The sequence below is a fragment of the Stenella coeruleoalba genome (genome assembly GCF_951394435.1).
Source record: "Stenella coeruleoalba genome assembly, chromosome: 2".
In the NCBI taxonomy this organism is placed as follows: Eukaryota; Metazoa; Chordata; class Mammalia; order Artiodactyla; family Delphinidae; genus Stenella; species Stenella coeruleoalba.
The window spans coordinates 26354652-26380715 of NC_137147.1; the positions used below are offsets into that span (position 1 = coordinate 26354652).

At 42.0% G+C, this 26064-nt stretch overlaps 1 protein-coding gene across 12 annotated transcripts in view; it reads right to left on the minus strand.

The window, feature by feature from the left end:
• Positions 1–26064, minus strand: part of TTLL5 (tubulin tyrosine ligase like 5) — a 305934-nt gene that overhangs the window by 41146 nt on the left and 238724 nt on the right. For all 12 annotated transcript variants that reach the window (XM_079908860.1, XM_079908866.1, XM_079908864.1 and 9 more), the window contains one exon: positions 14161–14243. In XM_079908860.1, the coding sequence (XP_079764986.1) occupies positions 14161–14243 (83 nt within the window). The remainder of the gene's footprint in view (positions 1–14160; positions 14244–26064) is intronic.

The window sequence follows — 26064 nt, forward strand, 5'->3', positions numbered from 1 at the left end:
AGACACTTTTCCAAAGGAGACATACAAACGGACAACAGGTATATGAAAAGGTGTTCAACATCACTAATCACCTGGGAAATGAAAATCAAAACCACAATGAGATATCACCTAATACCTGTGAGAATGGCTAATAACAAAATGACAAGAATAACACGTGTTGGCGAGGGTGCGGAGAAAAGGGAACTCTTGTACACTGCTGATGGGAATGTAAATTGGCACAGCTACTGTGGAAAACAGTATGGAGGTTCTTCAAAAAAATCAAAAATAGAACTACCATATAATCCAGCAATTCCACTTCTGGGTATTTATCTGAAGAAAACGAAAACAGTAACTGGACAAGATATAGTCAACCCATGTTCACTGCAACATTGTTTACAATAGCTAACATATGAAAACAACCAAAATGTCTATTGGTGGGTGAAATGGATAAAGAAAATGTGGTAGGTATACACAACAAAATATTACTCAGCCATAAAAAAGAACGAAATCTTGCCATTTGTGACAACATGGATGGACCTTGAAGGCATTAAGCTAAGTGAAATAAATCAGACAGAGAAAAACAAATACTTGTATGATCTCACTTATACGTGAAATCTGAAAAAAAAAAAAACAACAACAGAAAGAAAAAACCAAGTTCACAGATACAGAGAACAGATTGGTGGTTGTCAGAAGTGAGGGGAGGGGGAAAATTTATCATCTGAAACATTTTTAAGGGAACAGTTTGGTGGCATTAAGTACAGTCACATGTTTGTGCAATCATCATCACCATCTACCTCCAGAACTCTTTTCATCTTAAAAAACTGAAACTCTGGACTTCCCTGGTGGTGCAGTGGTTAAGAATCCACCTGCCAATGCAGGGGACATGGGTTCAAGCCCTGGTCCGGGAAGTTCCCATATCTCACAGAGCAACTAAGCTCGTGCCTCACAACTACTGAGCCTGCGCTCTAGAGCCCGTGCACCACAATTGCTGAAGCCTGCACGCCTAGAGCCCGTGCTCTGCAACAAGAGAAGCCACCACAATGAGAAGCATGCACACCGCAACGAAGAGTAGCCCTCGCTCACTGCAACTAGAGAAAGCCTGCGCGCAGCAACAAAGATCCAGTGCAGCCTAAATAAATAAATAAATAAATAATATAAAAAAACCCTGAAACTCGGTACCCATTAAAAAATAACTTCCATTCTATCCTCCCTCCAGCTGCTGGCAACCATCATTCTACTTTCTGTCTCTATGTATTTGACTACTCTAGGTCCCACACATAAGTGGAAATGATACAGTATTTGTCATTTTGCAACTGGCTTATTTAACTCAGCATAATGTCCTCAAGGTTCATCCATGTTGCAGCATGTGTTAGAAATTCTTTCTTTCTTAAGGTTGAATCATATTCCATTGTATGTGTATAACCACATTTTGTTTATCCATTCATCTATTGATGGATACTTGGGTTGTTTCTACCTTTCAGCTATTGTGAATGCTGCTGCTATGAGTATGAGCGTACAAATATCTGTTCAAGACCTTGCTTTCAGTTCTTTTGAGCACATACACAGAAGTAAAATTGCTGAATTGATGGTAATTCTGTTTTAAATTTTTTTTAGGAACCACCAGAAGAGGCTGTACCATTTTACCCTCTCACCAATGGTACACACAAGAGTTCCATTTCTCCATATCCTTGCCAAAACTAGTTATTTTCTGCTTTTTTCTTTAAATCTTTTTTTAAAAATAAATTTGTTTTATTTATTTATTTGGCTGTGTTGGGTCTTCATTTCTGTGTGAGGGCTTTCTCTGGTTGCGGCGAGCAGGGGCCATTCTTCATCGCGATGTGCGGACCTCTCACTGTTGCGGCCTCTCCTGTTGCGGAGCACAGGCTCCAGATGCGCAGGCTCAGTAGTTGTGGCTCAGGGGCCCAGTTGCTCCGCAGCATGTGGGATCTTCCCAGATCAAGGCTCGAACCTGTGTCCCCTGCATTGGCAGGCAGATTCTCAACCACTGCGCCACCCGGGAAGCCCTCTGTTTTTTTTAAAAAATAGCAGCCACCCTAATGAGTATAAGGTGTTATCTCATTATGATTTTGATTTGTACTTCTTTTATGGTTAGTGATGTTGAGCATCTTTCCACGTGCTTATTGACCATTTGTGTATCTTTGGAGAAATGTCTATTCCAGTCCTTTGCCCATTTTTATCTTCTTTTTTTTTTTTGATGTTGGGGGTAGGAATTAATTAATTTATTTATTTATTTTTGCTGTGTTGGGTCTTCGTTTCTGTGCAAGGGCTTTCTCTGGTTGTGGCAAGCGGGGGCCAGTCTTCATCGTGGTGTGCGGGCCTCAAGCGGGGGCCACTCTTCATCGCGGTGTGCAGGCCTCTCACTACCGCGGCCTCTCTTGTTGCGGAGCACAGGCTCCAGACGCGCAGGCTCAGTAGTTGTGGCTCACGGGCCCAGTTGCTCCACGGCATGTGGGATCTTCCCAGACCAGGGCTCGAACCCGTGTCCCCTGCATTAGCAGGCAGATTCTCAACCACTGCGCCACCAGGGAAGCCCCCTGCTCATTTTTAAATCAGGTTGATTGGTTTTTGTTGTTGAGGCAATCTATAATCTTTACATCAGTCCTGCAAGATTGATGTTTTTATGCTTATTGTACAGATGAGAAAACTGACACTCAAAGAGGTTATGTGATTAGCCCATGGTTGCCAACTGGGAAGTGGTGGAGCCCAGACAGGTCACGCTAACTTCAGAGTTATGCTCTTCCTAGTTTACACTGGAATTCTTACAGAAGTTAGGTATTGTAACTGATGATGACAGTGATACTACCATACGGCACTGAACTTGAAGGAAGAGGAAGGAAGGAAGGTGAAAGGTAATAAGGGTTGAGAGAACTTTAGTTTTGTTTTCGAGAACATAGTACAAACAAATAAAAAGTGTAACATATGACTCCAGAACCATAATGATAAATTTTAAACTATAATCAATACTAGGCAGAGCTCTAATATTAGGGTACAGTGTCCAGTTTCAGGTACTGTACAATTTAAGAGGAGCCTGAAGAATTCATGGAGAGCTCGGGAGAGAATAAAAAAGACAGTTCAGTTTTGAAAAGCAAAACCTAATCTGTGTGATAAAGTTAAAGTGCCCCAATTCATTGGTATAGAGAAAAAAAAAAAGCTGAAGGATAATGTTTTTCAAAAACTAAACCTCATTTTAACTTTGTTCCCTTATAATGAGATCCTTGGATGTGGTCTAAAATAGAACATCTTTATCCTGAATTCTTCACTGTAACAGAATACAGCAAGGTTATGAATGTGTATGAGGTTGTTATCTGAAGGGTAATGACCAGTCATTCTTTATTTTATAGGAAGTAGTTTTAAAATATTGCCAGAAATAGGTTAGAAATACTAGGTAATATATAAGGTAGGTGTGATTCTAATTTTGAAGTTTATTTAATAATAAAATGCATTATTTGTGAAATTTTCATTGAAAGATTTCATCTTCTGAGGTTAAGCATTTTACCTGAAGCCAGAAGAATAGAGGGAATAAACTATTTTCCAGAAAAATTTTATGTGTGTTATGTATTCTTTTCTTAAGGGCGGGTATTACAAAGTAATGAAGTATTTTAGATGTTGCTAGGAATTTAAGAAATTTACAGAACGTAATCCTGCCTTCAAGGAGTTTCTGGTCACACTGAAGAGACAGTTCACCCTAGAAGTAAGTAGTGATAAAAGATGACAAAATACAGTGAAGTGTTGAACGTTGTGATATAAAATGTAAGTGCTCTAGGGATTTAAAACATGGCAAGATACATGGAATTATGTGAGTAAGGATTATTGGAGGGGACAAAACTTAACTGGATCCTTAAAGGATAAGAAGCATTTGCATATGTGGATAGGTATTCCAGATATGGCCGAAGAATACACAAAGAAAGAAATATGAAAATCCACTCATTCATCTACTCGATCTGAATTTCTTAAGTCCCTACTATGGGCTGGGCACTATGCTAAGCCTTGGGGTTTCAGAGTCAAATCACAGCTGACCCTTGCCTTCCAGGGAATTACAGTCTAATGGAGGAAACAGTCAAGTAATCCCTAAGGATACTAGAGTGTTGTAAGGGTCACAGTAGAGGTAATCAGAATTTCATTGGAGCATAGTCAGAAAGTGTCTCTATCAGACTGGGCATGCGAATGGGCAAGAGGAGGCAATGGTGTGCAGGCACAGGAAACTCTACATACAAATAAAGGCACAGAGAAGAAATATGCCGTACGATTGGGGTGAGACTACCGCTTAGCTTCCACGGTTTTCACAAGATGTCACCTGTGTCACCTGCTTTCCAAAGCATATAGATGCATCTTCAACCAGTAAAGTAGAAGACTAGGTGTCCGGGCTTTTGCCTAAGAGCACAGCGAGCTCTTACTAAGCAATCAATTGAGAGAAGTTGTATTTTCGGGGTGTCTAAGGCACATGCAATCCATCCAGTCCTCTAAATAACCAATTATCTTACCCTTGGATTATGCTGGACCACAAAGAAACTAAGGTTACGTTAGTTTTGTCCTTCACAAAACCGTCTTCATTGATTTGCACTGAAATATTTTGCCTTCATGTTGGTCATGCCAAGAAAGACGACCTACTTCTGTTATGTTAGGTTGCTGAGGGCACTATTACTTCATTCAGTGTCCTCTACCTAAAGTAGGAAAATACTTCTTTTGGAGTAAGAGCTAGGAAAAAGCTTAATTTTCCCCCAGAGTATTTTTCCCTTCTTTATAATGAGAACTATATACTTTTATTTATCACACTTCCCTTTTTGTCCTGGTTGTTAGGAGATTCAGAACCAAATGTAACCTCAATTATAGTAATTTTCTTTGGTCTCATATTTGGAAATTTTGAAATATCTTTTTTCGGCCTTGATTTTCCCTTTATATTTTATTATTCTATTGCACATGGTTTTATATTTTAAGACTCTGCTAGAGATGAAAAGTCTATGCTGTACCTGCCTAGCTACAGTCTCACCTGAAGAAAACTGCCAGAAATGCATACGTTGGCAGCTTCTCATCACATGATCGTGCTAACAGCAGAAGCAGCCTGGCATCTGGAAGGCAGCAGCCGCCTACCTTCTGTTCTGCACACCAGTGACACTTTGCTGGATGAATGAATGGAAAATATTTTGATTCTGTCTTTTAAAGCTGAATGCAGAAAGTGGGGAGAGAAAGAATCTCACAGAGAGGTCGAGCCATGAGTATGGCAGAGCTGCTAACCTGGGAACAACGGAAGCCAGTTGCCGAGCAACTGGTCATAGGATGGACTAACAGACTCGCTGTTTAGCCACTATAGCTGCTAACTGTCCCAAGTAATGTTGCAGATTTTCACGAGGTCTGGTTCTTGAGACCGTTTCTTCCCTGTGCTTATGTAACTTTTGGTAACAGAGGTAAACTGAGGGTATCTCTCGTCTCAACAATCAAAAGGCTATATTGTAGACGACCCAAATCCTCTGCATAAAAAGAGGAGGGTAAGAATATGTACCATGCAAGATGGTGACTTACACTGGAGGACAGTAGAAGGGAGGAGTAAATATAAAATAGAACGCCTGAGAGAAGTCACATTTCTAAACATTGCACATTACAATGGCTGATAAGTAACTATAAACAAATCATTATCTAATAAAATTTGCAGCTCAGCCATGAAGAAATTAAAAAATAGCTTGTCAAATTCCAAAATATCTTCATTTTGGACTTGTCACATGTCTTAATTTCCCTGGGAAGCAAATTAGAAGTGAATGGCGGGGGGGGAAAACCTCAAAGTCATTTTTCAGTCCAGCTGATATAAAAAAAAGAGTGATTTGTCTACCCAATAACAAAAACCAACCAACAAACAAGTAACACTAAAACAGCAACTTCTAACCAGCTGACTTTTCTCTTCACACCCTCTTACAACCAGGTCGGCTTTCCCAGGTATATCCCCATTTTATACTGGGGATACGTGCTATGTTTTATTGATGTAGCTAAAGGGACATTCCACACATTCAAGCTGCTCCTCTCTGGTATCACATAACTAGTTATCCTGGGTTTAAGTTTCAAGAGAAGAGGGCTCCTTGATACTTACAGAAGCCCGAAATGGACATACTTGCATGTGCAAAAGGCAAGAACAAAGAACTACAGGAGACTGTTGTTTTACTAGTGATGCTCTTCATTCTGGGGACTTAAGAGAATCTGAGTCTTTTGCCTTACAATCATAACTTGAAAGGATACAGAATAAATACCAATGCCAACCATGCCAACAGGGCAATATACTGCAAGTCACCTTTCTCCACGCCCTGCATTACCTACCTACACTCTTTGCGACCCAGTTCAAATTCTACAGATCAGGCAAGCAGAGCTGTAAATATTTCCATGGGCAAAACTTGTTTTTTCCAAAGACAGGCATGGCTTAGCATGCTGTTTCCTTTCTTTAGAACTTTTAGGGGCAATGATGTCCTACGGATAAAAGGATGGTAAAGCAAAGGTATGTCCCTATAACAAGCATCTCATTGAAGCTAGAAGCACGATGTGTGGGTTCATGGGATGAATAACCACAGAGCATAGATTGATAACTTGTAGTGATAAGTATAAAGACTCCCAGAGTAAGGCAACGTTGTACTGGTTACTTGCCCAATTCAGAACTACAAGAACAAACAGGATCTTTTTCCACTCAAAGTGAATGGATATTACACAGGACAGCACCAATCTGCTACAGGATGCAGTGGTAGGTACAGCTCTAACAATGCAGGGTGCCAGGCATTTTTTCCAGGAGGCATGTGTGCTTCTGTAACGTAAATGTAAGTTGAGAAAGGAGCCAATGCACTTCCCTTGTCTCTTAGTAACAAAGTAGTAATTGTTAACAATTGAAGAATCATCACTCCTCTTTTGGGGCTTTGCCAGCTCAGCAAGAGACAATATCAGTTTTCAGATGTTATCTCAGTAGTCCATTTCTTAATCTGTGTCAGAAATAGAGTTCCCTGGTTTTCTTTAAGGCAAATGAACTCCCTTTGGGTGGGTTCTTAGAAGTACCCCTTTTCCCCCACAAACTGAAATCCAGGCTGTTTCCTCCCCCATTTCCAACCAGGTTGTTCAGCTATGTTTGAGTTTTGTTGCTGAATGTAGAAAGAGTTACTAAATGAAATGAAAGAGGCCTCAGGACAGGAAAGCATGAAATTTCAATGGCTAGCAGCCAGGTGATCTTGCCATGTAGAGGGATCCACATCCTTCTTGTGTGGCTGCAGCCAGACTGAGACTAGCAAAACACATACTGTTAAAACATCACTTGTGCAATACAGCCTATAATGAAGTAAGTACTGTGACCAGTTGCTTAGAACTGGGTGATACAAACCTAATTGATTCTGATTTTTTCCTGGTTCCTTGTACTACAAATCAAAGTTATTCTTCCTGCTGATGTCTGTTTTAAGAACGTACATGTCGGGTATGGTGTGCAACGGTCCGCACGGCCAAGGAGGATGTAAGAACAAGGCCTGGCAGGAAGAAGCTGATTTTACTTGCAGGTCCCAGAGAGGGGGTCACTGCACGCCACGCAGGGTCACAGGGGCAAACATCAGCGTGCTCAGGAGACAGAACACAGGAGTGAGGGGAAAGTCTAGGCCAGAGCCTTATTTGGGGTTTCCTTGGGAAAGGCTAGGCAGGGCAGGGTAAACAGCTTAAGACTGGCTAGTTTAAATAATTCGGGCGGGCTTTGGGCTATAGGGGTGGTCTCTAGTTGCTTGGCTCCTGGCGCTGGAATGATTTAGGGCAAGGGAAATTTTGACTTGCCATGTGAGAGTTAGATAAGGAGGTGGTCGGGGATATAAATGTAGGATTGGCTGGTTTGTGTGTGAAAGGCATGCTTGTGGGCAAGTTGTTATTATCTTTAGGAATTAGCTCGCCTGGCAGGGGCAGTCTGTAAGGTCCCCAAATGCCAAAGCAACAAGAATACAGAAAATATAGTTAAGATACTTGACTCTGTGACGAATGGATGTCAAATTGACAATAAAGAATCCAAGAAGACACAGAATAATGCATATATTTAAATACGACACTTGCCTGGGGCAGCATATTGGGGGTCTTAAATAGTCTTGAGTCCCCAATATCCTTCAGCACCTCTCATTCTTTGATAAGAACAACTGATGCTTTGTCAGTCTTATATATAACATGCTAGGCAAACACATGTCAAATCCTTGAATTTAACCCGACTGCCTCTCTAAACCCATATATGAAGAGGTTCTAGGACTGTCACAGCTGGTGGTGACATTCATTCATGACTGTGGATGGGATGAAGGGGTCTCTGCCCAAGCAGTGATTCTGTCTACACTGCATTTAAACAAAAATAAAGCATGCATCTGGGTGATGGGCTGTGGACTCTGGGGTTCTGCCTCTTCACTTTGTAAACTACCTAACTCCCCTGATCAAGGAGAGGCAGCCCACTGCCATCTGCCATCCGCCAGGCCTGCCCCTGGAGTCTCCCAGCAGTATGCTGCACCTACTGTCTCTGGGTTCACACACATCTGGCATGTGGTCTCACCACCTCAGTACAGCATCCCCCATCTTTATGTACAGCTCAGGCTCAGTGGGGCTGTGTCTGCAACACAGATTTAAGTGTTGAGAGATGGGCTCTTTCCCAAGGCTTTTTTGCTGATGATCCTATTTTGCCATGTAATGTTCTGGGTGGATTGTAAGGGATACTAGTGAAATAGGTTCAAGGAAAGTGATATTACAACTGAGGCAGGTCCAAGTCTCACAGTCTGGAAACGGACGGACATTAGTGCTTCTTGGCAGGCTGCTGGTTTGGTTTGGAGCTTGATGTCATATTCATTCTTCTGGCTGCCAGTCTCCTGAAGGAAATATTGACCTTCTTGCTTTAGCTTTCTATAATATATGTTATTAGTGATGAACACATCACCGGACAGGCTGCTTAGTATCAGGATTAAAGGACCATTGGTTAAGTATTACCAATGCAACTCTGGTTGTTTTCAGTTTCTCTGGTACATTTTGGTAGGTAGATGACCAAGCCATGGATTTGGTGTTCCCTTCTCTCTTCTCATTCCTTTTTGGAAAGAGTTTAGATGGGCTGGGGAAAGATATTTGAAGCTTTCTGGTCCAATGTAAATGAATCCTGTGGTGGGTAAATAATTTTCCTCCCTCCTTTGCTCTCCTGGGGTAGTTTGATGAATAATGCTTCTCAAATAAGTTTATAAATATTCCCCTAGAGGTAAGAAGAGTATTAAGCTCATAGCAGGTGTGCCATTAATGCTTTAGTGTGTAGGGTAGAGCAAAGAGGAAAGAAATCATCAAAACTTTGCAGTTTCATTGAATTTTCTGGAAAGTTTTGAAGGCGATAGCTGGCAACAAAATACTGGGGGTAGCACTGATGAAGTGTGGGTACAGCCTCACATGATCAAAGTCAGGCCATTTCTTTAATGTAGGAGCTTTTTTTGGATGAGTGGTAGGATGGGGTTTATAGTTCGTTTTGCTGCCCATTATAGTATATGCTTATATTAAGTAACTCAGAAAGAAGCTTAATCAATCTCACAAAACAATTTAAAAAAATGTGTTCCCTGCCTGTCTCCCATTAGCTGAAAATCCAGTTCACAAACTATCCAACGGTAGTCTAAAAGCCTTCTTTAATAATAAATATCTTTAATAAAAAATATTCTCTTTAGATGCAATTGTAATTTGATCTTCAAATGTCATGCTTTTCAGTATAGTCTGTTACATTTTACCTGTGAATAACTCAATTTTGGCTTTAGTTTCTTTCTCTGATTGGCCTGAATGTCCCCATACTTTTCATCAAATGCCTCCATAATAGGAAGGAAATTTCTTACTGCCACAGTGCCACCTACTGGTAGGTCAACATAGAAGCAAGCTAGCAGTAGTTGGACCCACAGATTTGGAGAGTCCTTCTGAGCTTTGGTTTTATAAAATGCCAATTTCCTTGTCATTTTGAGAAAATATCACTTCTCTTGACAGCTATTAAGTCTCTTGCTGTGGCGTAAAGTCAGCAAGTTATAATTTAAAAAATGCTCTTATTTCTTACTGTTACCTTAAATTGGCCCTGACTTCACCGACTTTGATTTTCTCTGTCCTATAACTGTAGCAAGGGCTCCAGATTGTGTGGGCAAGGGTTTGGATCTGGCAAAAATAACTTGGGGAGCGTCCAAAGATCCTGAAAAATGTAAAAAAAATCCCCACTTAACACTTTATTTAATCTTGGCTGAAAGGACAAGAGGTCAAATCTAAAATTAGACTTTAGGGGATCATCATTCTCCCCGATGCTGGCGCGCCATTGCCAGCCAAACATCATATCCATCCTCTCTCTCTCTTGCTTTCTAACAGCATTAAAAGTGGGTAGTAGACCCAAATTCTTGTCCCTTTGACTCTGGGGAGAGAAGAACGTTTTGGGAGCAATAAAGGGTATAAGACACTAGGGCAAGCATCTCAAGAGTTTATTTTTATTATTAATTTATTATACTCCAAATCCACCCGGGATCTCCAACAACTATACAACGCATGTGAAACGAACAAGAATCTGATAGTGAAAATAGGTCAGTCTGCTGAGAGCTGCCAGGCAAATAATTTCATTTGAAAGTCAAAGTGATTTCTAGATCCTTAGGGTTTGGGCTCCACTGGGTTTACTTTATATTAAAATAAGTTCCTTTCTCTTGTTGTCTCACTTAGAGACAACGAAGTGGGCAGGCAGAGGCACACTGACGTGCTGCTGCCTTGTCCCCACGCAAAGAGCATAAAGCTACCCTGAATTTTACCAGGGTCCGAAATGATAAACGCTTAACGCGGGACACTGTTTCTCACTCCTTGTAAATGTAATCCAGCATTGGTGTTCAAAAGGTGGTATGGTCCCTTCCTCCAACTATAGATCTACAAGAGCTTAAAAAAAAAAAAAAAAAGTTGGGCGGAGTGCATATAGAGGCTGGGCTCCAGGACAGGAAAAGCTTAGGCATAAGCTAAGCGGCTGGGATGAGGGCAGCTGGTATGGCTTCAGGCCCTACAACAATGGTAGTTTACACCATCAAATCAGCATGAGAGAAATGCCAGTTATCTAATCTCTTGCTCTCTGCTATTTTAGTTCACCATCACCACTTCAGACCTCAAGAAGAACACCATGGTTATAAAGAAGGAAGGCCAATGGCTTTGGCTTTGAGCCAAAGGCCCTCACTCCGGCTTCCTTCTCAGATTTCCAAATTTGCTGACTCTACACCTTCCCCTTCTATAGCAAACACAGAATATATAGCCTGAGGTAGGGAAGTCAAGGAAAGTTAACACTCATGGAGCATTCCAGACACTCTGCTAAGAGCTTTCCCATTCACTACCTCATTTAATGTTCATAGTAACAAGAATGCCACTAGGCCACCATCAGCGGGAAAGGACTGACTTGCTTTTCAACCGCGCCCTGGGATGAACCACTATCTATCTCATTCAGACTATCTGATGAACAAGGTCGCACAGCTTGAAGGCCTGGTTGGGCTAGAAGGGTCAAGGGGTCAGGAAGCAGACTTTTGCTATATTCACGGACTCAATAACTGAGTTAACCAGACCAGACAGGGGCTAAATACCTTTCATAGTCAGTCTAGTGATTCCTATACACGCAAAACTTCCCAGCTCTCAGAGAGATGTGTAAACGTTTTGACTTATTAGGGGTTGTTCTTCCTTCTTGTGGGTTTAAAGAAAAATGTTTTTAATAGCAACCTAACCTTCTCCCTGTTAAAGGACATGCTTCTAAACCCCTAGAATAACACCTTTAAATCTATGTGTAATAAAGAAAAACGTAATTTGTAGGTGAAACACTTAAGTGCCAGGTAGTTATTTACTAGCTCTGTAAATGACTCTAACAGGGTTAGTTATCATTATGTTGCCAAGGTAAAACATTTACTGGGAAGTATGGAAAGTGCCTGAACCTTGCTACATCATGTTCATCTGCATTTCTTTAAGTATCAGGAACACCAGGAAAGTCATAGAAGAGGAACAAATTCAAAGGACTTTAGAGGCCCAGAGTCATTTGGAGACAACAGCAGTAAACAGCAGGCTACCTAAACAAGGTGAGAAGAATACTGCACTTACCTTAAGGTAGAAGCAGGGAGAAAAGATAGATACTAGAAGCCAGGGAGAAGTACAGCTCCTCCTTGCTCTGTGGTTCTATACTGATAGCAAGTTCAGTACAACTGTTACAAAAACTTCTAAGTACCGTCAACAGTCGGTAAACACCAATTCATGATCAAGATGCTGAAAGTATGACCCACCTGTCCCTCAAATTTCAACTTGCTCACCCAGAGTGCATGCAAAGAGTTCAAGTCCATACTTAATGTATCAATTAGACACACAAATGAAATACGCAGGTTTCCTGGATCTCCTCAGCTTTGGAAGCGTCTCCAGCCCCAGCAAATCTGAAGAGCTACAGAGGCTCTAAAAGCCGTCTCTCATGGAAACCCTGCAACTAGTCCACGGTTCTCTTAGCCACTCAGTTCTCAGGCCATAAGAGTTCCAAGGCGGAGATTTCACTTCCTGAAAAATAACTACCATCTTCTAGTAATTCTTTTTTTGGGGAAAGGGGGGTTTATATTCCCATCAAATATTTCTGGAATTCAGGTTCAAAGAGTTTAAGTGGAAAACAAGATCTTTATACTCTTTTCACATTATTACCTGACTTGGGTGCAGTTATAGAGTCTTTCTCTGTATACTGCTTCCTTTAAACCTCACAGTAAGCCTATGAGGTATATGGAATTATCCCCATAATACAGTCAAACTAACCAGGCTCCTTAGCGATCTTGTAATCATTTGAAGGTGTATTACGTCACACACACACACACACACACACACACCTTTGCACCCTGCCCTTAAGCTCCTCGATGGCCCCCTACTGCTCTCAAGAACAAGTTCCCTCCGCGGCTCCTAGGCTGGCCCTGCTACCTCTACAGCCTATTCTCTTGCCGCTCCCGGCTCAGATCCCAGTCCTCAGGACGAGGGCTCCCTGAACACAGCACCTTTTCACCACCCGCCCCCTTCCCTCAACTGGCCTTTGCCCACATTGTTCCCTCTTCCTGGAACTCCTTCCACCCCGCACCTCCCCTCTCCCGGCTGACTGTCTACAGTCAAACCCCAGCTTAGATGCTTCTTCCTCTAGGAAGTCCTCCCCAACCCCTAAAGAGCCGGGGTCAGGTTGGCCCTTGGGTTCAAACACTGCTCCACCATTCACTAGCCGTGAGATTTGAGATAACGTTTCATAATCTGTCTGTGTCTTTATTTCTTCAGCCGTAAAACGAGGACTACAGCTGCTACGTTACATGCATGCTTTGTGAACAAACGTTAAGCGTTCAGAAGTGTGCCCGGCACACAGCGATGCGCCAAGGCTGTCTGTTGTCATTCTCTGCGTCCCCAGTGCCAGACATCCCTCCCCACTCCACACAGCAGGCTCCCGCCGACCTCCCTCTCTCCCGGCCTCTAGGCTCCCTGACAGCAGGGACTGTCTAGTTCACCCTTTACGCACCCCAGTGCCCAGCATGTTACTTTCTCCACAGGAGGTGCTCAAAAAAAAAAACACTTGTGGAGTTGAATCCAAGTGGGTTTGCTTTCAGTCTTCTGATTACCTATTAGTATATTTTTATGAATTATTCCTCACAGAAAACTATCCCTGGACCAATGATGCCTGACTTCTATGCTGAGAGGCTTGAGGTCCTCAGCAACTACCTGGCAACCTGACATTAGCATGACAGGACGCAGATTAGACCACAGCTCCAGCTCTGCATGCCTGGATCGTCTCCCACAGGCCCCTTGACTTCCTGAGCTTCTGTTTTCTCATGTGGAGGTGACAAAGCTATACCTCACAGGGTTGTGGTGAGGATTTAGTGTGAGATACTACATGTGGAAATACCATAGAAACAGTAGAACACCAGTCAAATACAGGCTTTTTACTAAATGCTGCAAATCTGATAACATTCTACCAGACGGGGAAATTTTGCCTACCCCAAACTAGTTCTGGAAAACCATTTCATCCTAAAATGTCACTGTCATTTGGAAGAAGAGAGTAACAAAATGCCCACTTGCCAGTGCTCCAGAGGCCTGGATGCTTCGTTCTCTGAGCTGGAGCTCTCTTCAGAGGCAGGAGAGAACTTGCTGGCCCAGACCCTGCCCGCTGTCCCACCTGGAACTGACCTGTGGAGCTGGTGATGGGCACAAAGGCTGCAGAGTTAAGGCTGCTCTGGAGTCCGTCCAGCTGCCCTTCTGTGGAGGACGCTCTGAAACACAAGCAGCTTGGTTAGACCTGAAGACAGAAAGGTGAGGTCAACTACAGCCCTGCAATGGCTCTGCCTCTTGCTTTTGGTGTTGCCACTCATTCCCTTTCTTCTTTCAAGTCAAATGTCGTCTTATCAGAAAGAACTTCTAAGACCAACCTATCCCCTACTTCTGAAATGTTACATATTTTAAAATTTATTGTCCATCTCTCCCCATCGGAACACAGCTTCAAGAAAGCACGGGCTTTGATCACTACTGTGTCCCCAGTGCCTAAGCATTCAACAAATACTTACTGAATGAATAAATTAAGTTCCTGGTATTGACTTGGATAAATCATAAGTAAAGACATTAAAAAAAAAAAGTTTCACGTAGAGCAGTGATTCTCAACTGGGGGAGGGAGGGGGGCAGATTTTGCTTCCTCCCCCCACATTCTCACAGGGGACACTTGGTGATGTTGAGATATCTGTGGTTGTCACAACTGCGGGGCCTACGGCATCCAGTGGGTAGAGGCCAGGAATGGTGCTAAGCCTTTCCTACGGTGCACTAGAAAGTGCCCCAAAACAAAGAATATTCTGGTCCAAGATGTCAGCTGTGCCGAGGTTGAGAAGCCATATCCAGAGGCACCTCCCCTCGTGCCACCGTTGACAAGAGATAGGACAGAGTCTATTAGATTCTTTGGGCACGGTTTCCCCAGCCACTTGTCTTAGAAGTTCTATGACTGGCCTGATGCCCTACAGACCACGCCAGGTCTCCCTGTTATAGGCTCTTACAGCTTTGTCATTCTTTCATTGCATTTACCAAAATTATAGAACCGTGTAACTGGTCGCTTAACAGCTGTCATCCTTGCTAGAATGTGCGTTCAGTCTCATTCAGTGTTGTATCCATAGCTCCTAATATTGCATTTTGCACACACTAGGTACTTAATAAATATTTTTTGAAGTAATCTCACCCACTGCCCCATTAATACACTTATTTGTTGGGCCCATCTCCCTTGACTTTAGCTGACATGTAACAATTTTACCTGGGAGATTAAAGTTCTCATACTCGGTTCTTTATTTGTTGAGCAGCATCCAACCCAACCTGTAGTACCTTCGCCCAACACTACTTTTCCATTTACTCACTCAAGCAAAAAATACTCATTAAGCATTCCTGCGCTTGGTGCTAGTGAGGAGGTAGGCATTTGGCAAATCCATAAGATACAAACTGTGTGATAAATGCTACGGAGAAAAAGCACAAGGTGTTATGAGAGAATGAAACAGGGAACCTGATTTAGATGGTGAGGAGAAAGGGATTTCCCTGGTGGCCTAGTGGTTAGGATTCAGGCTTTTACTGCCATGGCCCAGGATCAACCCCTCCCTGGTCAGGGAACAGAGATCCCCCAAGTCACGCTGCGCGGCCAAAAGAAAAAACCTCTTCAAAAAAAAAATAAATAGGGCTTCCCTGGTGGTGCAGTGGTTAAGAATCCATCTGCCAACGCAAGGGCGGGTTCGAGCCCTGGTCCAGGAAGATCCCACATGCCGCAGAGCAACTAAGCCTGTGTGCCACAACTACTGAGCCTGCACTCTAGAGCTCCCATGCCACAACTACTGAGCCCGTGTGCCACAACTACTGAAGCCCGCGTGCCTAGAGCCCGTGCTCCGCAACAAGAGAAGCCACCACAATGAGAAGCCCGCACACCGCAACGAAGAGTAGCCCCCGCTCGCCACAACTAGAGAAAGCCCGCGCACAGCCAAAAATAAATAAATGAATGAATGAAAAATTTAAAATAAATAAATAAATGAAATTTTAACTAACTAAATAAAAACCATTGGTTGTGTACATGGTGAGGAGAGTGGTCAAGGATGGCCTTTCTGAGGAAACCGTGCTTCAGGCACGTCCTGAAGTCAGGAGAAGCAGGCATTAGCCAAGAGCAGGGAACAGGAAAGAGCCTTTCACGGAGAAGAAATGTCCATCTAATGATTCTGAGGCAGAAAGGGGCTTAGAATGTCCTGGGAGACTTTAAAGACCATCAGAGTGTGCGCGTGGGTGGTGGTTAGTCAGGCAGTGTTTGCCAAACATCCCTGACGGGAATCACCTGGGCTCGCCTGTCAGTCACATAGCTTTCCAGGCCCTTCACTTGGAGATTCTGATTCAGTGGTCTCGGATAGGCCTTGAGAACCTAGGCTTTTTTTAGCGCCCCAGGTGCCCAGGTGATTCATATCACCAGAGAAGTCAGGGAAACACTGACTGGTGAGTAGAGGAAGGTGGGATGGGAAGCGCTGGGAGAGGCTTAGGTGCCCAGGTGGCCCCTACACCCCTGATGGAGATGTGCCACTTGAGAACACACCCCAGCAGCGATGCAAGGATCACACTGTCTCACAGCCCTTCCCCTCTAGCTAGCCTCGATCTGGGTGCTGCCCACTCCTTTCCACTTTCGCTTTGAGGACAGGGGAACCACAAAAAGAAGAGAAAGGAGCAGAGGGCTTTTTCCCTTTTCCCAAGCCTCAGCCTCGGAGAGCTACATCTGGAATGCGTATGCAATTTAAGCCCCTTATGGACCCAAAAAAACATCCAAAGCATCTGTAGGCCGATATTTGTGCTTCCAGGTCCAAGTGAAAAAGGCAAAGTTCTGGAGGGCCTAGCATGGGCTCTCTCCTTTATAAAAGTTAAAAAACCCAAAGGCCCATTCACTTGTGTTAGGAGAAGCTAAGTCAAGAAAACTTACAGGGCTGATCTCAGTGTCCTGGAGGAAGCCCTAGTGTTACCAGTAAAAAGGGAAGCAGGCAGGCGACATTTTGGAGGCAGGAGAATACGGGCAGGGAACAGAAAGCTTCCGGAGGCATGTGAAGAGTCCCTGGGGGTTTAGAGCTAGTGACTTCTTTCTCCTCTCCTCTCTGGAATTCCTCTCCCACCCTTCACCTTTATAGGCTTCCTCCTCTTCCTTACCCAAGATCTCCAGCCCCTGTGTCCCCTTTGTACCCAGTTCTACTCACTCTTCCATCCTCCTCCCTCCAGCAACTCCCACCACAGGCCTCAGGAGCCATTGCTGATTCCGACTTTGAACATTCTGAACGGTCCTACTGTTTCTCGCACGAGGTCCCCTTCTCCCCAGTGGAGGAGAAATGTGTCCACAGATGTCCAAGGGGAAACTCAGAGTAAATTTTTCCATAGAGACACTGGTACACAAAATGGTTTGGGTTTATGTTATTACAACTTTAGGCACATCATGGGTAAATATGCTTTTGCTGTGATAACATCATTTCCTTGGGAAAATATGTTCCAACTTCTGGACAAACCACTCCGAAATGAGAACTTTTAAAACATCGTTTGTCTAGAGGCTGTATGTTAATTTGCACTTGCTGATCTGCTTCTGCAATGATTCTTTGCTGCTTTCCTGAAAGTACTTGTGTTTTAGGAAGTATTTACATAGAAAGGTATGTATATGTTCCCTTGGTTGTTTCTTTTCTTTTTTTAAAAAAAAAATAAATTTATTTATTTATTTTTGGCTATGTTGGGTCTGTTGCTGTGTGCTGGCTTTCTCTAGTTGTGGCGAGTGGGGGCCACTCTTCCTTGTGGTGTTTGGGCTTCTCATTGCGGTGGCTTCTCTTGTTGCGGAGCACGGGCTCTAGGCACATGGGCTTCAGTAGTTGTGGCACGCGGGCTCAGTAGTTGTGGTGCATGGCCTTAGTTGCTCCGCTGCATGTGGGATCTTCCAGGACCAGGGATTGATCCCATGTCCCCTGCATTGGCAGGCGGATTCTTAACCACTGCACCACCAGGGAAGTACCCCCCTTGGTTGTTTCTAAGTCTGTTACTGGGCTTTGACATTAAGGTAACAGGACCTACGTCATAGTGTTGTTGAGGATTAAATAAGATGGTGGATGTAAAGCACATCCTAGTACAGTGTTGGGTTTTACATTAAGGGCTAAATAAACATTAACTATTACTAGTATTTTTATTTTTACTTAGGAATATTGACAATCTTTGCATTCACTATAAGCCTATCTACATAAAAAATATTAAGTTGGATGACTCATTGATTCTAATTCAGTATGGATTATTGGTGCTAAACTGTAGAAGAATGACCACAGATATTCAGAACTTGCAACTTAACAGTGATTTGCTATTGAAGCCAAAAGGTAATTATTGGCAACCTACCAGTCAGAAATCAAAATCAGTCAAAATTACTCTTAAACTCCCTTTGGAAGAGAGGTCTCATTTGAGGTTGACAACCTGTGTCTTAATAAAGCTAATACACATCTTTTTCCCCTGCCAGTATCAGAATTAACCACTGTTTCTTCAACTGTGCACCAAATGAAGTAGCTGGCTTGTCATATAGAATATGCGTCTTTAAGCATGAGAATTACACATAGTACAGTGGGATGCTCTTTCTATAAGAGAAGCACGCATCTCCCATCTTGTCTTGAGGGGAATATCAAGTAGAATCAGCCACTATCGAAATTGTACTTTCTCTTTCTCTCTGAATAGCTGAATGTGCAAAGTTAAATGTGTGTTGGATGCAGCTACATTGTGGTGTTCTGATCACAGTACAAATGGAATACAAAGAGGTGGCTAAAGATGAATTCAGAAAGATGAGTTATAAAAGTATGCAGGGACTTCCCTGGTGATCCAGTGGGTAAGACTCCCCGCTCCCAATGCATGGGGCCTGGGTTCGATCCCTGGTCAGGGAACTAGATCCCGCACGCATGCCACAACTAAGAGTCCCCATGTCACAACTAAGAGCCTGCAAGCCACAGCTAGGACCTGGAGCAGCCAAAATAAATTAAAAAAAAAAAAAAAGTTCAAGAGTTTTGCGGTGAGAAATACTGAAAAGATGGGATGAGAAAGGTGCCGTTAACGTTATATCACACAAAAGTTAGAGTTCAAACCAAGAAGAGTGCTAGGTATGCTATCTGATCCTGTAGTTTTCCTTAATTGTTATTCTCGGAAATGGTGCAAGTTCTAGGAGACGGAAAGGAGATGTAGTCAAAGGTTGAGTGTTAGAGGCTTACTACAATCTCAGCTGTGGTCATGGGCTTAGTTCAGACCCTTCTCTGCAGGTGAACTGTCTCTAATCATCAAAAGCTGCTGAAGGACAGGATTCCTGATTGACGGAGCCACTTAAAAACTGAAATAAGATATGTGGCCATATACAGTGGCAATGAAGAATTAGAAGACCTCCATTACCAGTGACATCTCCATGAAGGCAGGAACTTTCCTTGGGACGTGTTCATAGCTAGTACCTAAAGAGTTTCCTTAAAAATTAAATATGTACTTCCTAACCCAGAATTCAATTCACTTGCTCCATTTCTCTCTACTCCTCTTGCCTCTTCCATGTTCCTGCAGCCCAAGAAAGATCCTGATATGGGCATTGAGGGGAAACAACTCTTCTGGGCCTTTCAAAGATGTTGTTCAATGATACGTTACAAACAAATCATATCTCTGTAAGTGGAAATACTGTCTTTAATAAATACTGCATTTATTATTTTGAAAGACTTCTTGTAGTGCAAGTCTCTACTTAGGGAATACAAGCTGATCAAATGGCTGGCTAGCAGTTCCACTGGCATCAAGACCACACCATACAGCAGGCCTATATAACATGCCATCACCAAGGAGGGTTATAATGAGTAAAATCCCCATTATCCATTTTGCTGGTAAGGGTGATATGTCTTTTCATGGGTCTGTATTTCCTTTATTTGTGGTTTCCTCCCCACACCCCACCCCAGGCCATTATTTTAATCAGTGGAAGCTTTCCTGAAAGTGATATTCTTTCTTTAAGATCTGTTTTGTTCATTACTTCACAAGGTTGACTGGTTTGGTGCTATATTTCAAGGCTTTCCACATCTCTAACACAGAGGTACTAGTTTTCTATTTCACTGGTTTAGTGAAGTCTATCTTGGATTCATGTCACCACATCAGGGACGACCCGTCTGTAGAAGGAAGGACATACAAAAGGAAAATGCTCAAGATTCTACAGAAAGAGTAGAGCGAGAAATGCTGATCTTGTCAGGGTGTGGCAAGTGGCCACGGTGGCATCTGTGAAGGTCCTGAAAAGAAAAACCCTCAAACTTGATCATTTTTGTAAAATACCGGTGACAATCAACCACTTTTCAATTCTCAAAGGACAGAGGAAATCCTAAGATGCAAGTTAGGTTAAAGAACTGAATTCCAAAAAAAAGACTTTGACTTTTCTTAGTGAACATTTACTCACAGATTAAATGTCTTATAATTTTCCTTACAACATACCTACGTGCACACAAGTGTTTGTGTAATCCTGTCCAGGGATTACATATGCATTTCACAAACAGAAGCTAACATGTTACTCCTTAGCAAATAACAATTAGAACATTGTTAATGTGGGTCTGGTTCCAAAACCAATTCAAGAAATATTTAGTGGGCTTCCCTGGTAGCGCAGTGGTTGAGAGTCTGCCTGCTGATGCAGGGGACACGGGTTCGTGCCCCGGTCCGGGAAGATCCCACATGCCGTGGAGCGGCTAGGCCTGTGAGCCATGGCCGCTGAGGCTGCGCGAGAGGCCTGCGTACGGCAAAAAAAAAAAAAAAAAAAAGAAACACTTAATGAGGTCAACTTGTGTGTAGTAGCGGTGCACAGGACTCATTTTATAAACATACTACACATGATCTAATCCATCATATTTCTTGGTACATTCCTTTTCATCCCTAATATTAGTTATGTGGGACTTTCTCTTTTTCTTATTTATTAGTCATTGCAGAGGTAAGCCTCGCTATTGTTTGCTGTCAATTTCATTCATTCCTGCACCAAGTATTTAATGAACACCTAACGTGCCAGACACTGACTGAGGCACTGTTCTCTCATGTTCTCCCGTGTGCCAGGCTCTTCTAAGTGATTTCTATATTTTTATTATTTTATTTTTATTAATTACTCTGTTGTTTCTTTTATAGCGTTTCAAGTTAAATGATTAACTCACTGATCTTCAATCCTTCCTGTCTTTGTAATAAATGTATCTAAGATTACAAATTTACTTTCGAGTAGTTTTGGCTATCCCACAAATTTGATATGTCATACTTTCATAGCCATTCAGTTCGAAATGTTTTACGATTTTCCTTATGACTACCTCTTTAACAACTGAGTATTACCCTATTTAAAAAAAATTTCAAACACATAGGCCTTAAAAAAAACTATAACTATAATAAATATACTTAATTTAGAAATAATAAGATAGAGTGTGATATTGATGTTTTGAAATGGGTGGAGCCTTCATTTGTGACACAGTATGTGCTGAAGTTTTATAAATATTCCACGTATACTTTAAAAGAATGTATATTATCCCTTTTGGGCCCAGGAGTCTGTGCATGGCTATTAATGTTTTCCTGTGAGTTGTGACTCATAACGGGGTTGTAAAATCAATTTAGGAGACACAATCAGCATTTTAAAAAGGATAGGAGCCTGTATCCGTAGCCCTCCTTCCCTCCGGCCTGAGTGAGCCAGAGCCCCCTAATCAGCTGCTCTTTTAACCCCGTCCTGTCTGAGCGAAGAACAGATGCCCTCAGGCGACCTACACGCAGAGGTGGGGCCAGATCCAAAGCTGAACCCGGGGAGTTGTGAGAACAAAGGACAGAAAGGGAAATCTCTCCCAGCAGCCTCAGGAGCAGCGGATTAAAGCTCCACAATCAACTTGATGTACCCTACATCTGTGGAATACATGAATAGACAACGAATCATCCCAAAATTGAGGAGGTGGACTTTGAGAGCAAGATATATGATTTTTTCCCCTTTTCCTCTTTTTGTGAGTGTGTATGTGTATGCTTCTGTGTGAGATTTTGTCTGTATGGCTTTGCTTCCACCATTTGTCCTAGGGTTCTGTCCGTCCATTTTTTTTTCTTTTTTTACTTAAAAATTTTTTTCTTAATAATTATTTAAGATTTTAATAACTTTATTTTATTTTACGTTACTTTATTTTATCCTCTTTCTTTCTTTATTTCTATTTTTTCTCCCTTTTATTCTGAGGCATGTGGATGAAAGGTTCTCGGTGCTCCAGCCAGGAGTCAGTGCTGTGCCTCTGAGGTGGGAGAGCCAACTTCAGGACACTGGTCCACAGGAGACCACCCAGCTCCATGTAATATCAAATGGCGAAAGTCTCCCAGAGATCTCCATCTCAACGCCAAGACCCAGCTTCCCTCAATGACCAGCAAGCTACAGTGCTGGACACCCTATGCCAAACAACTATCAAGACAAGAACACAACCCCATCCATTACCAGAGAGGCTGCCTAAAGTCGTAATAAGGCCACAGACACCCCAAAACACACCACCAGACGAGGACCTGCCTACCAGAAAGACAAGATCCAGCCTCATCCACCAGAACACAGGAACTAGTCAACTCCACCAGAAAGCCTACACAGCCCACTGAACCGACCTTAGCCACTGGGGACAGACACCAAAAACAATGGGAACTACGAACCTGCAGCCTGTGAAAAGGAGACCCCAAACACAGTAAGATAAGCAAAATGAGAAGACAGAAAAACACACAGCAGATGAAGGAGCAAGGTAAAAACCCACCAGACCTAATAAATGAAGAGGAAATAGGCAGTCTACCTGAAAAAGAATTCAGAATAATGATAGTAAAGATGATCCAAAATCTTGGAAATAGAATGGAGAAAATACAAGAAACGTTTAACAAGGACCTAGAAGAAGTAAAGAGCAAACAATGATGACCAACACAATAAATGAAATTAAAAGTTCTCTAGAAGGGATCAATAGCAGAATAACGGAGGCAGAAGAACAGATAAGTGACCTGGAAGATAAAATAGTGGAAATAACTACTGCAGAGCAGAATAAAGAAAAAAGAATGAATGGATAAAGAAGATGTGGCACATATATACAATGGAATATTACTCAGCCATAAAAAGAAACAAAATTGAGTTATTTGTAGTGAGGTGGATGGACCTAGAGTCTGTCATACAGAGTGCAGTAGGTCAGAAAGAGTAAAACAAATACCATATGCTAACACATATATATGGAACCTAAGAAAAAAAAAAAAGGTCATGAAGAACCTAGGGGTGAGATGGGAATAAAGACACAGACCTACTAGAGAATGGACTTGAGGATATGGGGAGGGGGAAGGGTAAGCTGTGACGAAGTGAGAGAGTGGCATGGACATATATACACTACCAAATGTAAGAGAGCTAGTGGGAAGCAGCCGCATAGCACAGGGAGATCAGCTAGGTGGTTTGTGACCACCTAGAGGGGTGGGATAGGGAGGGTGGGAGGGAGGGAGATGCAAGAGGGAAGAAAGAGATATGGGAACATATGTATATGTATAGCTGATTCACTTTGCTATAAAGCAGAAACTAACACACCATTGTAAAGCAATTATACTCCAATAAAGATGTTAAAAAAAAAAAGTCATTTCTAAAACACAAGTCTTTAGATTAGAGCAGACATCACAGTCTTTCTTTAAACCCAGTACCGTTTCTTTCGCGAGGCTGTTCGCAAGATCTAGCTTCTCAAGTCTTAGAAATAACACCTTGAGACTGAAATATCAAACTCTACAATAAAGAAGGAGCCAGCACTTAATACTATCTCACTTGAGATCCAGTCGGGAAGATTTGGGTAAGCCTGAATGAACATGAACAATTACTACGGCTCTTCTCCCTTGGGTGTTATGATCATGGGTCAGTTGGTGTGAACTGTTCTGGCCTCCATGGCTTCACCTGTTCTATGAAGTTTATAGTTCCAAAGTGTCATATCCTAGGGAGAGTTTAAAATCCCAGTGAGAGAAATAGGATCATCACCAACTTTATGGACTAGGTACACTCTCTCAAGTGTTTTCATGTGTAATTATGCTTCAGTGCATAATGTCTGTGAAAACAAAATAATAATTAATGAATTAAAAGGATAGGAAGTAGTATTTCGTGAAACTTTTATTTCATATACATAGAGATATTTTTACTGGGTTGCATACAAAATGTATTTTTAAATTATGAGTGGTGGTCAAAAAAGATTAAAAGCCACTTACTAAAGCAAACTGTTAATTCTCCATTTCAAATATTCAAAATCTTCAGAAATTTTTGTTTGAGTTACCTGTCAGTTAATGATAGAAGTATATTTAAATAAATTAGTCACCATGATAATTTGTGAATTTCTCTTAAATAATTTGTTAGCTTTTGATTTATATATTTTGAAGTTATGTTAAGTGCATACAAGTGCTTTTCTTTATCCCTATCAATGATGTTTGCTTAATTTTATCTATGGATATACTAGTTTTCCTTTTAATTAGTATTGCATGGTTTACCTTTTTCCAATCTTTGACTTTTCTGCAAGATTTTACTTTAGGTATGTCTCTTTTAAGCAGCTTATAACTGAGCATTTTAAAAAATGGAATTTGGTAATCTATCTTTTAATAGAAGAGTATAATCTGTTAACATTTATTGTGATTACACATGTGTTTTACTTTATCTTAGTTTAAATTTTCCATTTACCATCTTTTTCCTTTGCTTTTTTTCCCCTTCATTTCCTGCCTCCCACTGGATTCATAGAGTTTCTACATTCCTTTCTCTTCCCCTCTGTTGGTTTGAAAGCAATAGACTGTATGTTAATTATTTAGCTATTATTTTCTAAGAAAGTATAAAGCCATTCAGTATTCTGTCCTGTGCTTAAACTTGACACAGCTCTGTTATACATTTACTATCCACTGACTACTCTTGTCCCTGAATCCTGTTGTTGTCTTAAATGTGTTTTATCTTCTTAAAGAAGACCAACAATTATTTTTATAGTCACTAACATTTATAGACATTTTATAAAATTTTTGCACTTCACTGTTTCATGTTATTCTGTGTTCACTTTTATCTTTGCTATTTCTTTCAGTGAAGGCCATGGGTGGTATACTCTTAGACCTTGAATATCTCAAATTATTTATTTATTTATTTATTTTGTGGTACACGGGCCTCTCACTGCTGTGGCCTCTCCCGTTGTGGAGCACAGGCTCCTGACACACAGGCTCAGTGGCCATGGCTCACGGGCCCAGCTGCTCCGTGGCATGTGGGATCCTCCCGGGCCGGGGCACGAACCCGTGTGCCCTGCATCGGCAGGCGGACTCTCAACCACTGCGCCACCAGGGAAGCCCTCAAATTATTATTATTTTTTGCCTTCTTTCTTGAATGACAATTTAGCTATATATAAAATTCTAGACTCAAAGTTACTTTATCTCAACATTGTAAAGCTATATTAGCTCTCGTCTTCTGCCACTTATTACTTCTGAAGAGAAGAATGCTGGTATTCTGTTTTCCTTTGTAGTTAAAGTGAATTTTCTTTCAGATAATACGTGAGACTCCCCATTTATGCTTGATGGTCTGCACTGTCACTATGATGTGTCTAGAGGTGCATTTATTTTGGTACAAGAAATGATTTTTTTTTTTAGCTGAGGACTCGTATCTTTCTCCAGTTCCAGAAAATTCTCAGCTAGTTAAAATTTTTTCTTTACATCTTTATTGGAGTATAATTGCTTTACAATGGTGTGTTAGTTTCTGCTTTATAACAAAGTGAATCAGCTATACATATACATATGTTCCCATATCTCTTCCCTCTTGCATCTCCCTCCCTCCCACCCTCCCTATCCCACCCCTCTAGGTGGTCACAGAGCACCAAGCTGATCTCCCTGTGCTATGTGGCTGCTTCCCACTAGCTATCCATTTTACGTTTGGTAGTGTATATATGTCCATGCCACTCTCTTGCTTTGTCACAGCTCACCCTTCCCGCCCCCCCATATCCTCAAGTCCATTCTCTAGTAGGTCTGTGTCCTTAGTCCTCTCTTACCCCTAGGTTCTTCATGAAATTTTTTTTTCTTAAATTCCATATATATGTGTTA